The sequence below is a fragment of the Cryptosporidium hominis genome (assembly GCF_000006425.1).
Source record: "Cryptosporidium hominis TU502 chromosome 3 CHRO013179, whole genome shotgun sequence".
Lineage (NCBI taxonomy): Eukaryota > Apicomplexa > Conoidasida > Eucoccidiorida > Cryptosporidiidae > Cryptosporidium > Cryptosporidium hominis.
Window position 1 is genome coordinate 1 of NW_667292.1, and position 14352 is coordinate 14352.

At 31.8% G+C, this 14352-nt stretch overlaps 6 protein-coding genes and 1 non-coding gene across 7 annotated transcripts; 3 read left to right on the top strand and 4 right to left on the bottom strand.

Annotated features, from left to right (window-relative positions):
• The first annotated feature begins 605 nt into the window (after positions 1-605).
• Chro.30462 (hypothetical protein) lies at positions 606-1229 on the top strand. The annotated part of the gene is made up of 1 exon (XM_661565.1): positions 606-1229. One exon carries the CDS (start codon positions 606-608, stop codon positions 1227-1229), a length of 624 nt encoding a protein of 207 aa, XP_666657.1.
• A 109-nt stretch (positions 1230-1338) lies between these two features.
• Positions 1339-1674, bottom strand: Chro.30463 (hypothetical protein). The annotated part of the gene is made up of 1 exon (XM_661566.1): positions 1339-1674. The coding sequence occupies one exon, from the start codon at positions 1672-1674 to the stop codon at positions 1339-1341; it is 336 nt and encodes a 111-aa protein (XP_666658.1).
• Positions 1675-3244: 1570 nt separating this feature from the next.
• Positions 3245-4780, top strand: Chro.30464 (hypothetical protein). Its single annotated transcript, XM_661567.1, has 1 exon — positions 3245-4780. One exon carries the CDS (start codon positions 3245-3247, stop codon positions 4778-4780), a length of 1536 nt encoding a protein of 511 aa, XP_666659.1.
• Positions 4781-5186: 406 nt separating this feature from the next.
• On the bottom strand, positions 5187-5260 carry trnM. The gene has a single exon. It is a non-coding gene; the product is annotated as a tRNA-Met (tRNA).
• Positions 5261-5620: 360 nt separating this feature from the next.
• On the bottom strand, positions 5621-9913 carry Chro.30465 (Yor291wp). Its single annotated transcript, XM_661568.1, has 1 exon — positions 5621-9913. The coding sequence occupies one exon, from the start codon at positions 9911-9913 to the stop codon at positions 5621-5623; it is 4293 nt and encodes a 1430-aa protein (XP_666660.1).
• A 638-nt stretch (positions 9914-10551) lies between these two features.
• Chro.30466 (cutinase negative acting protein) lies at positions 10552-11979 on the bottom strand. The annotated part of the gene is made up of 1 exon (XM_661569.1): positions 10552-11979. The coding sequence occupies one exon, from the start codon at positions 11977-11979 to the stop codon at positions 10552-10554; it is 1428 nt and encodes a 475-aa protein (XP_666661.1).
• A 1279-nt stretch (positions 11980-13258) lies between these two features.
• Positions 13259-14293, top strand: Chro.30467 (Cp22.4.1 protein). The annotated part of the gene is made up of 1 exon (XM_661570.1): positions 13259-14293. One exon carries the CDS (start codon positions 13259-13261, stop codon positions 14291-14293), a length of 1035 nt encoding a protein of 344 aa, XP_666662.1.
• Positions 14294-14352: the final 59 nt, after the last annotated feature.

A 14352-nucleotide genomic window follows, 5' to 3' on the forward strand; every position in this document is an offset into this window, starting at 1 on the left:
TGGTTTCTTTGGCTGTTTTTGAGAAGGAAGACCATAGGGTTTATTCAAGTTTCGTTATAATTGGGGAAACAAATGTATTACTTGTTTTTGATGAATTTAAAACCATTCTTTCGTTAAAAACAATTCCGAGCTATGGAAAAAGGCATAACAAGTATCTTTATAGCTGTAATTTACAGTTTAACAAAGATGGAGATATTTTAGTACTTCAGTACTCTGATAGGTTTACTGTTTATTCATTGAAACAAATAGATGACTCGAAATCTAAAGACAATTTTAGAGCAGATTCTGACTTAAAACAGGTAAATGATTTGACTGAAAGTGAAAACTATAACGATACTGATGATGAAAGTGATCAAGAATATTTAACAGTGTTGGGAATTAAATCTGAAAAATATGTTCCAACTATTAAGATTAAGCTACTCTACTCATATTCTCAAGTCATTCAAAAGGAATGGATTACTTCTATTTCTATATATAATGAAAAAATATATGACTCTCATCAAATTTGTACTGACAAGCTTTATGGTCCAATTAGTCAACTATACCCATGCGGTGTTTTGGCTATAACTACAATATCTTCAAATGGCCAATCTTTTTATTACTTAATGAAGACTTGCTCTAACTCGGATGATAGAAGTTACGTTCCAAATTCTCTAAATATCAAGTGTGATCATTATTGCAATGATAACACAGGATCAAATATGATAATTTGGAAGTTGGAACTGACAAAGCTTAACGGAGTTAGGAAAATCATCTGGCAGCCAGGAGATTCTATTTGTTTAGCAATTCAATTTTCTGAAAGGCTTAAGAATACTAAACTTATGTATGATGATTACTATGAAATGAACAGTAAAAATGCGAGTTTATTAACTCATATAGATAAAAATAATATTTTTGGAAAAATATTCTTTATAGATTCTAGATGCTCAAATGATGATATGTTACTTTGGTCGAGGCTGATGGAGGATTTTATTGCAATTCATAAAAATAAAGAATATATAGAGAAAGAGGATGAATTTGACAAAGTGGATGAGAAACAAGACAATTCAGAACTTGATGAAATTAAAAAGACTTTTCTTGATGAGTATTATAAAGTAGTTTCAAAGCAAGATACACACCAACAAGGTTATAATGAAATACAAATACAAAAATTCTCGGAAGACTTACATGAGTTTAATAAGAACTTAGATAAGAAAGTCTATTGGTTTGATATAAACAGAAAGGTTTAAAGCAATATAGCACCTAATTAGCTGTATATATATATATATATATATATACATTTATACAGTCCTTGATAAATTTTTATTAATTATACAATTTACTATTTAATGTTGAAATTTACTCTTTTAACAACTCCTTATATCTTTGATTTGGTATTAAGAATAAATTAAAATCATTATTGACTGCACAACTTGGATTCTCCATTTTAATCATATTTCTCAAGTTTTCATCCCTAATAACAAATCTACCATCTTCTGTTGTCTCTATACTTTTCTTTAAACATTCTTCGATAAATTTTTGTCCTAAAATTGAAACAATCGAAAACAAATTAGGGTCTGATGACTTTGCACCTTGCCTATTCATAATATACTCAATACACTCCTTTGGGAAGATTATGCTTTCTATCTTCGCCTCGTCTGATTCTGTATTTGCAGATTTTCCTGATAATGTCATTCTTCCTTTATAGTAAATTTATTATTGGCTAAAAACAAAATGATGAATAAATTCAGTAAAGCAAGTCTGACTATATGCAACAGTGCCCACTAATATTTACCCTAAACCGTCATAAGTTAATCCTGTGTTCCATTCCTTAACATAAATTTCCCGCAATTAAAATAATTAGTCCTTAGAAAATATAAATTAATTTGTTCAACATTTCCCGCATTACTCATTTTTTTTTAAATTATTAGAATTGCAAAAAATGTCACAGAAAATTGAGAATAGTGGCGCCATTGGCGGCAACTTACTAATATGAGGGGTGTATACTAGCAAACAACTAGTATAGGCTGCAAATGGGAATTGAAATATGGTGTGTGGAATAAGTATTAAAAAGATAATAGTTTGTGAATAATTTCATTAAAAATTAAATGACATTGACTAAATTATCAAGAAAAGTCACTATTTAAGCCCAATTAGGACTTGAAGTAATGAAAATTGTAAGATGCCATGTATACATTATAGGAAAGAAAATGTAAGGTCAGGATTAATACATCCAAATGGCAAAATTATCGCATTGTTGGTTTCGTCTAATATATATACAATCGAGTTGTACAGAATTGATGATCTTAATAAACCAATTAAACTGCTTTGGTCTTTTCAGATTAAAGATAAGCCAAGTTGTATGGATTGGTGTAATAATGCAAAAAGTATCTGTATTGGCGATACAAATGGTTCTGTTACTATCATTGATATCAATGGTCAAGTAAATAGCTATAATAACCTTCATTCACAAAATAATGAAATCAAGGAAATGAGAAACTTTATGTTATCAGGTGAACTCTTAAATTTAAGAAAGGAAGGGATATTTCCAAGAAAATTGCAAGAACTAATAGTAATTGAACCTTATTCTTTAAGTATTAGGAACTCAAATGGTTCAGAAAGCATTGGATTAGATGAGCTATTGAATGAATTAGTTTTAGATCAAGAAGGGGATGACCCTTTTGATGATTCTCAAATTGATAGCACTACAAATCAACTTGAAATATCAAAAAGTAAAGTAGAAATACTTCCTGAAGATTCTCAAAATGCGAATAGAGGTAACTATAAGGAAGCACCAAAGTTACTCCCAGAATATTTGAACCTGGAGGAAGATGTATGCTTAATTTTGACTATTGACTCAAAAAATAATATGATTTGTTCTATTGGTGGCCACACGCCTGTTTGGGTTTATAATCTACATGATCTTGGTCAAGGTAAAGATAGAATATTGAAAGATATTAGCATTTGTAAAAATCATATATTTCTAACTTATTTCCCTGAAAGTGAAAAAAAGGAAGACTTATTTATAGAAATGATTGATATGAAACAATTTATCGACTCTTTTGCAATAATATTCAATACATTTGGATTCTTGCAATATATGAGGCAGTTACTTAATTATCTTAAAAATGTTTTTCAACAGATATTGTCTGTTTGGCTTACTGGGANTAAACCATTTAGACAGTTTCTAAAGTATGGATAAACAGTTAAAAAAAGCAATTTTTCAATATTTTTACTTTCAATCATTTCAGGAGCTCCAATTAATATGTTTCAACCTAGTAACTCTTCTACAGCTGAACTATCTATTACAATTGATCAGCTAGTTATGTTTGGTCAGAATATTCATGATTCTATGGTTTATATTGAAAATACTATTTCACAGACTGTGGAGCCTACAATGCAACAGATTTTTATTATTTGGAGTATTATTCAAAAAACAGAGATTATTGAAGATCAGGAAACTAACAAAGTTTCAGTGCAGATTCATCTTTTGAAAGAGTTTAACAAAACCTTAATTTACGAGACTGAGCAAGTTAAACCAATTGTTCATACTTTTTTGCATCTATTGAGCATAGCTAAGACCTATAAAGATGATGTAAAGAAAACTTCAACTGATCATTTTTTACCACCAAAAATTATCTCTTCTGTAAATTCCAATATTATCGCCTCTACTTTCAAAATTAGTTCAGATTCGTACTTTGTATTAAAGGATTTTATTAAGAGAAAGCGTCTTTTCACCGATGAAAATGTGAAGGAAATGGATGATGAATCTCAAATAAGCCACTTTTTGAATGAAATAGAATTCAGAAAAATTGATAAGCTTTTGAATGAAGATGCAGAAGGTTGTTCTTTATCTTGTATTTTTAATTTGAGCTCTGCCATTGAAGAACTTTATAGACTAGCTGTCAAGAAAGTCTCAAAGAATTTCATTTGTAGCTTTTCTTCCTTAAAGGTGAATTTAGATCCAGGATATTTTTCCACTCAAAAAATCTTCAATTGTACAAATGTTTCAATGGACGATTTCCAAAATATAGTCGTTAAGTTAATTCATCCAATACAAACTGAAAACAATAAATATGTTATTTCTAAGATTTGTATTAAGAATGATGAATTTTCAAGCCCTATTTCTACATTTGGAAACAATCACACGCTTGAGTATCCAACTGATTTTTCAAACGGAAATATTCAAATTGAATATTGTTCCAAGGAATTTTCACCAAGCATTAACAAAATATCAATTGACTATACAATTGTGTGCCTTCCAATTCATTTACAGAACTTTAAGATTTCTAGTGTAGTATGGACCCACACTAATGAGCTTTTAATGCTCGTTTATGATGGCTTAAAATCATCTCTTCTTTTTGGATTTAATTTAGATCTGATCAAATTACATGCTTTAACTCCAAGAACAAATAATTTATTGGACGATTCTTTGCAAAATAATAATCTTGCTCAAAATTCACTCAGACTAATGTTCAGTATAATTAATTCCAAAGCTGGACAGGACATCACCAAGTCTTGTACTAAATCTTGTCTGAACCTCACCAACTTGTCAAATATATTTCATTACTCTCAAGACATTTCTCGAATTCATAGGCCTCAGAAGTTTAGAAACTTGTCAATGAACATTTCTGGAACCAATGAAAGTAACTCCTCTATTGAATTCAATGAATCTCAAAAGGAATCTTGTACAAGTACAATGATTCTCGACTTTCACTCAAAATTTAACCAAGTAAGTTTAATCATCATTAACAAAATAACTGTTCGTTTACTTTTTAATTTAATTAAAATTTCTTTTTAGAAATGTTTTGTCATTTCTGATCATAACGCTGGAAGGATTGCTGTAGGATATTTGGAATAGCTTCTATTTTGTTCAAATGTCTCACAAAACATTCTAGATTTAAATCTAATATCTATTAAAGTTACCTAAATCATCTATTAGTAACATTCTAATCAATAAAAAAAAGATTTGAAATATTCAATGGTTAATTCAATGACTTTTAGCCAAATTTTTCCTAAAACTAAACACAATAAATCATCTAACTAAATAGAAATTTTGACGTAAAAACTCAAGAATACCTTTATAATAACCTCAAATTCATTTAAAATAATCTATAATTATTCCTTTGTTATCTTTTAAAACATTCTAATTAGTTCATTTCCCTCTGAGCTTCCTTGAGTATTCCTGATTTAATAGTGGTAAAAAGAGGAGCTGACGGGACTCGAACCCGTGACCTCGAGGGTATGAATCTCGCGCACTAGCCAACTATGCGACAGCTCCTCATACTTGCCCTGGTAATAGTTCGAGGTTAAATTACTTAAAATTAAATTGAAAAAAACTTGATGCAAATCTTGGATCGTCTCTCCAATATAATTTGCTATTCACAAAACCAGTACAAAGATCAAAACAATAAATGCGCGTAAGTACTCACACAAATATTATAGAACCTAGATAATAGTAGGGTTTTAAAGTAGAATAAGCAATATTCATCAAAATAAATGTTCAAAATGCGAACGAGGTCCATTTGGACAGTTAAAAAAATTTGTTAAAAATGAGAAAATTGCTTTAATATGAGGTTCAAAAGTAAAAATAGGCATTTAATAATTAAGGATGCCTTAATTCACATACAAAGGAAATTAATTAAAATTGTCTTTCAACGGATGTTTTTCGCATCTCCTTATGTTTTGTGATTAAAGAAAAGAGCGAAACCGTCAAAAACATGGTAGTTAGGCAAATGATCACAAACTCGATTCTCCAACTAAAAGGCATAATATTCGAGCCGTTGGGTCCTGAAAAAGGTCTTGATGAAGGGTTAATCACAGTGACCCCAAATAACTTAAAAACTGAATTTTTAATATTTTCAGAGTCACAGTTGGCCCTAAACATGCATGTGAAACTATTAGGTCCAGTAAAAATTAGTGTCCCATAAACTAATGCGTTGATTGTTACAGGAACTAATATAAACGGGTTCTTGAAGAAAGGATTTCTAAACTGGGATCCCATAGTATAGCATAATGCAGTGGCAATAATCTGGATTGCAGTGTAGATCCAAGAGCATGTTGACTCAATATTATCCATACGCATAAACCAATTTTGAGCGGGTAATTGAACATTGAAGTTTTTAGAGGACTGGAACCAAGGCTTGGAGCTAAGTCTATTAAACATTGTAAAATAACCAATAATGTAAGTAGTGATTGGAGCCAAAAAGGCTAAAGCAAAGCGGAAGCTTGCAATACTACCAAAAGGTCTGGCTGCTGCTAATCTTCTACATGGAGAGTTGAACAAAAGTCCAATTAGGAGAAGAGTGTGTGCGAAGAAAGCAACAAATGAGCTAGAAATATCTGGAACTGCTGCATATGCAAAGTGTGTTAACAATGTTTCACTTAGAGATGTCATAATACCATAAACAACGAGATACAGTAAGATTGACATGGCTGAAGCCAGGCTACTCCTTCCTTCACGAATGATTTCTAATACAGAGTTCAAATTTGAGGTAGAGGAATTGAAGGGAGCTACCAAAGATGCGTCTCCCCTTGAAAATGAAAGCCCTACGTGGGAAATTCTGAGAGCTCCACAGTCGTTCCCACCATCCCCTACCATTCCAGTTATGATACCTCTCTTCATAAAAAGACTTATTACCTCAGACTTGTTATTTGGAGACATTCTAGCATAAACGCTAACGCGGTTTAATATGTGATCAATCTTGGTTTTTCCTTGAAGTAGGCCACATGAGGCCTCAATATCCAGTTTATCAAGATTCTCGGATCCTCTTATAGGCTCAAAGAAAACTATTGAGGAGTTGTGCTCCTTTAATAATATGTTAAAGCAGTCACCAGTCAAAATTAAGTTTCCAAATTTACTATCTTTAGTGTATATCTCGCTATCTGCAATTAATTCTCTTGATTCTCTACATCTCCATTGCACATATTCAGACCCCATTTGATTTGTTGAAAGCTCAGAGACTGCAATTTTTCCATAAGTCTCGTCAACTATTCCAAGTTTCAAAGCAGCATTTAACCCTGTTAATGCGGAGTCCCCAGTAATCATAATAGGTAGTACATCAGAATCTACTAGTTGTTTTAAAACATGAGAGGCCTCTTTCCTCACAGTATTTTCAAACAATAAAAGTCCAATTGGCGATAAATCAGTTTCTATTTCATTTCTATTCAACGACAGATACAAGTTTAACAAACTCTTTTCTATTCTTTTGTAACCGGACATAATTAAATAATAACCTTTAGAAGAAAGCTCATCAAGTTTCTGCTTAAATTCAGTTCCAATGGATCCGGTATAAATTTTTTGGATTGATTCAGGTGCTCCCTTGGTGAATAAATAGTATTCGTCATTATGCTTACAATGTACAATGATACTCATTAGTCTTCTATTGTAATCAAACGGAAAAATTCGGAGCACCTCTAATGAGCTAGTTGAAATATCTTCTTTTTCCAAACCGTCATATCCCGAGCTAACGGACTGAATATAAACATTGTCATTTGTTGGATCCTTTTCAAAAAAGCTGTTTGTAACTGAAAAAAGTGCTTTATCGGTATCGTTTCCATTCATACTCTCATAGTATTTTCTTGGATTAGTAATTACGTCACGAGAGATTCCAAAGTTTGTTGGAGAGTGGCTTAACGATGTACAACTTTTTATTGATAAGAATGCCAGCTTAAACTTATCTTGAATCTCATCTATATTGTAAACATTATCAGACAAAATATAATCAATGCTTTGGCTTTTTGTGTCGTGTTCAGATAAAACAATAGAATAATCCGTACTCATTTCTGTTGGTGTAACATCGGCATTGAGTAAGCAGTTTTGGTCATCACCACCAATGGTATTTATTGGAGACATACCAATAAAATCAAGATGATCATTGGTCAATGTTCCTGTTTTGTCAAAACACATAATCCTAAGTTTCCCAGCAAGGATGATTCTAGTTGGAATCAGAGCCTTAACATTGAAGTTCTTAAAAAGTCTTCTTGACGAAATATTCTGAGACAAAGTATTCAGTACACCAAGATAAAGAGGGAAAGTGGAATTCATAGATCCTAATGCAAAGAAGAATGTAAATAACCCCCAGCTGAACGAATTACCTTGTTTGAAAATGATCAATGCCACGATAATACTTAAAAAAAGCCAAGCAATGGGAAGTTGATCATATAGGCCAAAACTATATTTACTGGGATATAAAATTGATCTAATGATCTTTCCTCTAAGAGTAGAAACACCAGTTCGAATAACCAATGCTGTAGTAGTTGATATTTCATCTGACATAAGCTTTTGATTTCCAGGTAGTTCAGATAGGTCTGTACTCAAGTTAATAATTGAATCACTGGACCTTGTTGATGATGTTTTGATATTCATAGATCCAGTCAAACTGCTAAGAGCCATTCCTCTACCAACATTATTATAAACAGCAGTAACTTGTGTACCTGCATATAAGAAATACCTCTTTCCTGAATATGGCCCATCTTCTGGAGATATTTTTTCAGATTCAGATTCAGAAATGGGCATTTTCAAAACCTCAGCAGATTCACCTGTTAACATTGACTCATTAACAACGGCTGAACCTGATAAGAGTAGAAGATCACATGGTACTATAGAGTTCTCATATACATGTATAATATCACCAGGTACTAATTCTGAGTTATGCAAAGTAACTAGCTTCCCATCCCTTATAACCTTAACATTATCACATCCAGTCATTTCTGCCAATTCTCTGATATTTCTAATTTTAATAAAGTGAATCCTTATATTTGCAATGATACTGATAATCATCATCGGGACCCATTTTACAGCAAAAAGTACGTATCCTTGGAATGTATATGAAGCTACAACAAGAAGTTGGAACACTGTTAGAGGATTAAGAATCTCATTTAAGAGACCCTCAATAAGAGAAGGCATTTCAATATTAATTTCATTTTTCCCATAAGATTGGTATTGTTCATGTACAAGTTCACTATTTAAACCTAAAATTGGGCTGAGAATCACTGTTCCGTCTTTATATTCCTTTTTTATACCTTCAGAATCTTGTTTCTTTAAAGCTTTCAAATTCTCAAAGTTAGGTTTTAATTGTTCTAGCTGCGATATGTTTGGAATACTATAAATATCATTTTCCAAATAAGCTGTAAGATTAACAAGTTCACCATTAGAACCCATTTGATCCTCTACACATGTGAACCTTTTTAAATTTTCTGAATACCAATATCTGACACAGAAAAGTTCAAAGTATGCTTTGCAAGTGTTGTCATCAGTACGTTCTCTTCGAACAGATATAGTGGAAAGTATATAGCCAGAAACCTCGTCATTCAGAACTCTTGAAAGTTTATTGAAAGGATCTAGAAAAAGGGAAAGAATTTTGTTAAGTTTTGTCTGTTTTTTACATGTCACATCAGAGTCTACATTTATCTTTTGCCATATTGATACAAAATCAGCATCTTTTAAATCACAAGGATAATAAAAGAATTGTTCAAATGAAGATTTTGTTGATCTATAAAAGAAGCATAAAAAGAAGCACTCTAACCAAAGTGATATAAATACAAGAGCTCTATTATTCCAGTAAGGCGCAAGCTCTCTTCTATTACAACCAGCTGTATCATATGTATGAATAATAATAAATAAAAATGGTAATATTGTGGATAATGTAGCAATTGAGCGGAGAAGAGAGCCAATAACAGAATACTTATACCCAATTTGAAGGCCATCGCGTAGTTCTTGCTTTTTTGCGTTCCTATTTCTGTACAAGCTCCAGCAGTATGCTAAAACAGCCGATACCAAAAGGCCAATGAATGCAGTCCATCCCAATTTAGCACTAATAATAGGATTAGCAGGAGAGTGAAGAGTTAATCTAGAAAGATCTCTATAAATTCTAACAAATAATCCCTTGCGTTCACCTGAAGGCACTACATCAACTCCTCCATTATGGACCATTATTAACTGCTAAAAACTAGAACAAGAAAAGGCACTTTAGCAAGAAACAACTCTCCTGTTCAATCAAAAAAAATAACTAAATCTCAATCTTAAATCTTTAATAAATCTTCAAGGGAGAATTTATTCTTTAATTTAATCAAATTATTTTTTTTCTGCAAATGCTCGGAGACATCTTTAATATAAATAGTTAATTTTTAACTATATTAAAAGCCTTTTATTACCTTGTGGTTGTCAGGCGCCAATTCACGATACTTTAAAGTTGGCGTGATGCTGATGTCTTAATTTAATTTAATGGTTTGTTTTGGTATTACAGCGATGAATAGTTAAAATGCATCGCAATTGTATTAATCCCACACTAAACTTCATTTAAGAATTGGTTAAAACCATTCATAAAATCATCTCAAGATGAAAGATTAGTATGATCCTTTAACTAACGAATGAATGCAATAATAAATTTGTTCAATTTTGAGAATTAGATTTTTTAAATATATAAAAATTTCAAGTTGAACTAATAATTAAAATAAAATCCTAGAACTAGTGTATCCTTTGTTTTAATATAGAATCCTTTGACATAGCTAATTACCTAATTATTAGACATTTCATTGATTAAAAACCTAATGATGCAATATAAAATTCATTTAGTCACTATCATCAAATGTGGTACTTGTACCCTGGAAGGCTGTAGATGAGTTATTCTTTGCAGGCCTGTTGTTAGCACCGCCACGTCCTCCACCTGACCCTGCACCTCTTCCACCACCACTATTCTTTCCTAAGGCAATTTCAATAGTTACCTCTCTTCCATTCATTGAAGTACCTGATAATTTAAGAGCATTTTGAATTTGTTCATCATTTTCAAATTCAACCATAGCGAAGCCTCTCATTTTTCCAGTATCAGAATATCTAGGAATAGAGACTCTTTTGACTACACCACAACCATTGAAAAATGATTTAATTGATTCATCATCGCTTGAAAAAGGAATGTTTCTAACAATTACTGAAGGACCATATCCTCCGCTTGATAGACTTCCTGGTTGAGGCTTGTCTGCTGACATGTTAATCCTTAACATTCTACCTTTATATTCCGTTTGATTCCATTGGATTGCTGACTTGGCTCCTTCTTCTTGTTCAAAAGTAATAAAAGCACATCCCTTATCAGAAAGAACTGATACTCTTTCAATAGATCCGCATTCTTCAAACAAACCTCTAATCTCCTCCTCAGTGCAAGAATATGGAAGGTTGCCACAATATACTTCTCTAGAGTCTTTGTTATTTGTATTCTGTCTCTTTCTTGGTTGACTGTTGTCATCATTTCCTTGATAAGAACGCTTTGGAGTATCATTCTTTGTAATTTTGTTGTCCTTGTTATTGTTTAGCTCGCTTTCTGCTTTTCTCTTGCTCTTATTCATTTCAACTTCTGATTCTGATGAAGAATTTGATGATTTCACAGCTTTCGATACTTTTTTGGCTTTTTCATTATCGCTATCAGAGTCTGATGAGCTGGATGAATCAGAAGAAGAGCTATCAGACATTGTTTTCTTTGCTGTAGTTGATGTTGTTGCTTTGGTATTCTTCTTTGGTTTCTCGTCTTCTGAAGACGAAGAATCAGAAGAGCTTGAAGAATCTAAAGAACTATTTGATATGTTCTTCTTCATTGGTGTTGCTGCTTTAGCATTCTTCTTTGGTTGTTCATCCTCAGAAGAAGAGTCTGAATCAGAAGACGAAGATGAAGAGGAGCTATTTGAAATATTCTTCTTCATTGGTGCTGCTGCTTTAGAATTCTTCTTTGGTTGTTCATCCTCGGAAGATGAAGAAGAGTCTGATGATGAGGAAGAGCTATCAGACATTGCTTTCTTTGCTGGAGTTGGTGCTGCTGTCTTGGTGTTCTTCTTTGGTTGTTCATCCTCAGAAGACGAAGAAGAGTCTGATGATGAAGAAGAACTATCAGACATTGTTTTCTTTGGTGTAGTTGATGTTGCTGGTTTGGTATTCTTCTTTGGTTGTTCGTCCTCAGAAGATGAAGAAGAGTCTGATGAAGAAGATTCAGAGGAAGAAGAGCTATCAGACATTGCTTTCTTTGCTTTAGCTGGAGCTTGCTGCTTTGGTATTCTTCTTTGGTTTCTCGTCTTCTGAAGACGAAGAATCAGAAGAGCTTGAAGAATCTGAAGAACTATTTGATATGTTCTTCTTCATTGGTGTTGCTGCTTTAGTATTCTTCTTTGGTTTTTCATCCTCAGAAGAAGAGTCTGAATCAGAAGACGAAGACGAAGATGAAGAGGAGCTATTTGAGATATTCTTCTTCATTGGTGCTGCTGCTTTAGAATTCTTTGGTTGTTCATCTTCAGAAGAAGAATCTGAGTCAGAAGATGAAGATGAAGAGGAACTATTCGAGATATTCTTCTTCATTGGTATTGCTGCTTTAGCATTCTTCTTTGGTTGTTCATCCTCAGAAGATGAAGATGAAGAGGAGCTATTTGAGATATTCTTCTTCATTGGTGTTGGTGCTTTAGAATTCTTCTTTGGTTGTTCATCCTCAGAAGATGAAGAGGAGTCTGATGATGAAGAACTATCAGACATTGCTTTCTTTGCTGGAGTTGGAATTACTGCCTTGGTATTCTTCTTTGATTTCTCATCCTCTGAAGATGAAGAAGAACCTGAAGAAGAATCAGTAGAAGATTCTGGAATCTTAGTATTATTCATTTCAGACTTCTTAGAACCCTTTTTATTATTGTTGCTCTTATTCTTAATACTTGTTAGCTTCTTCTCAGCCTTCTTTACCATTACAAAACTAGAGGTATCAGAATCATCACTTGAAGTATCTGTTGAGTTTTCAACAATTTTTGTTTCAATTGGTTTTTTGGCGATTTTAACTGATTTTGATTTCTAAAAATAATTAGTTAGATAAATGAGACTGTATTATATAAAGATTATTGACTTACCGACATGGTGATAGTACACTAAAGTTTAAATATTAATATTATTTTTTTTTTGTTTTAATCAATATTGTCAAGACTGACACTTTTTTTAGTCTTTTTTGACTTTATTTTTTTTTTTTATCGGCCATTAAATATATTATCTCACCCTAAAGACAGTACGAGACGGATACATTGCCGGTATATTTTTTTTAAATAATTATTAAAATATTTTTGGAACCTTAAATATAAAATTTTAGATTTATGTAAATTTTGACATTTGGCGAATTCAATTTTAAATTAATGAAATTTTTATTATCAAAAAAAATTACTTTTAAAATAAAGGACTATATATTCTAGTTTCTTACATATACTGTAATTAGCTTTAATATACTAGAAAGAAAATCATACAAGAATACAATATTGGAATTAAAAAATGAGTAAAGTAAAGACAAATATGAAGGAGAAATCTGAAAAAAAGAAGGAAAAACGATCTAAGGAGGTTGAAAAAAACTCTAAAAAGAAAGTATCGGAAATTTTAAATGAGCCAGTAAATATTGAAAAGACTTTTGAAAAAAAGAAAAAATCTAAGTCAAAACGATTAGATGAAAATCATGAAGAAAAAAGTATTAAAAATAATAATACATTAGAATGTAATACAAAAAATATTTTTAGTGACAAACAAGCTAAAGAAGAGGATCTGAAGGTGAAAAAAAAATCTAAAGGATCAAAAAAGGCGAAGAAAATTAAAAGCGGATGTTGGACAACTGATATGATAAATGAAAGTATCCAAAATTTGGAAAGTAAGTTAAATGATGAATCTGGAAAATTATCAAAATCCAAAAAGCGAAGAATAATAATGAGACTCTCAAAACTAAAAAAGGGTCTTAGAGGAGAAGTTGAAATTGGAGGACAAATCCAAAAAAGTATTAAAACAATCAAGAGGGAAATGAAACAAAAAAGCATGAATTCAAGTATATCACTTAGGAAAAATTCAAATGTAGTTTGTTTATGTTGTAGAAAGAAAGGTCATCAGATGTCTGATTGTAGGTATTATAAACAAACAAATGAAGAAGCTGAAAATGGAGATAATGAAATAAATAGTATTAGTGAAAGAAATGCATCAGGAAAAGAAGTATTTAAATGCTTTTTATGCGGAGAATTAGGGCATACTCTTAAAGACTGTAAAAAACCAAGAAACGATAACTCCGTATTACCATTTGCTAGCTGTTTTAGATGTGGGAAATCTGGACATATAGTCGCTTTTTGTCCAAATAACGAAACGGGATCTATATATCCAAGAGGAGGAAGCTGTAATATATGTGGGTCAGTTAAACATCTAGCTAGAAACTGTGATCAACAAATATCAAAAACTAACAAAAACAAGAAATCTATTGGAGGTAAAAATAAAGAAAAGATGAATATTGGAATGGATGATCCAGATTTAATGTGGAATGAAGCAATGCAATGAATAAGTGAATTATTGCTTTAAGATATTAGAACAAAGAATTTATTAAAATTAAATAACTT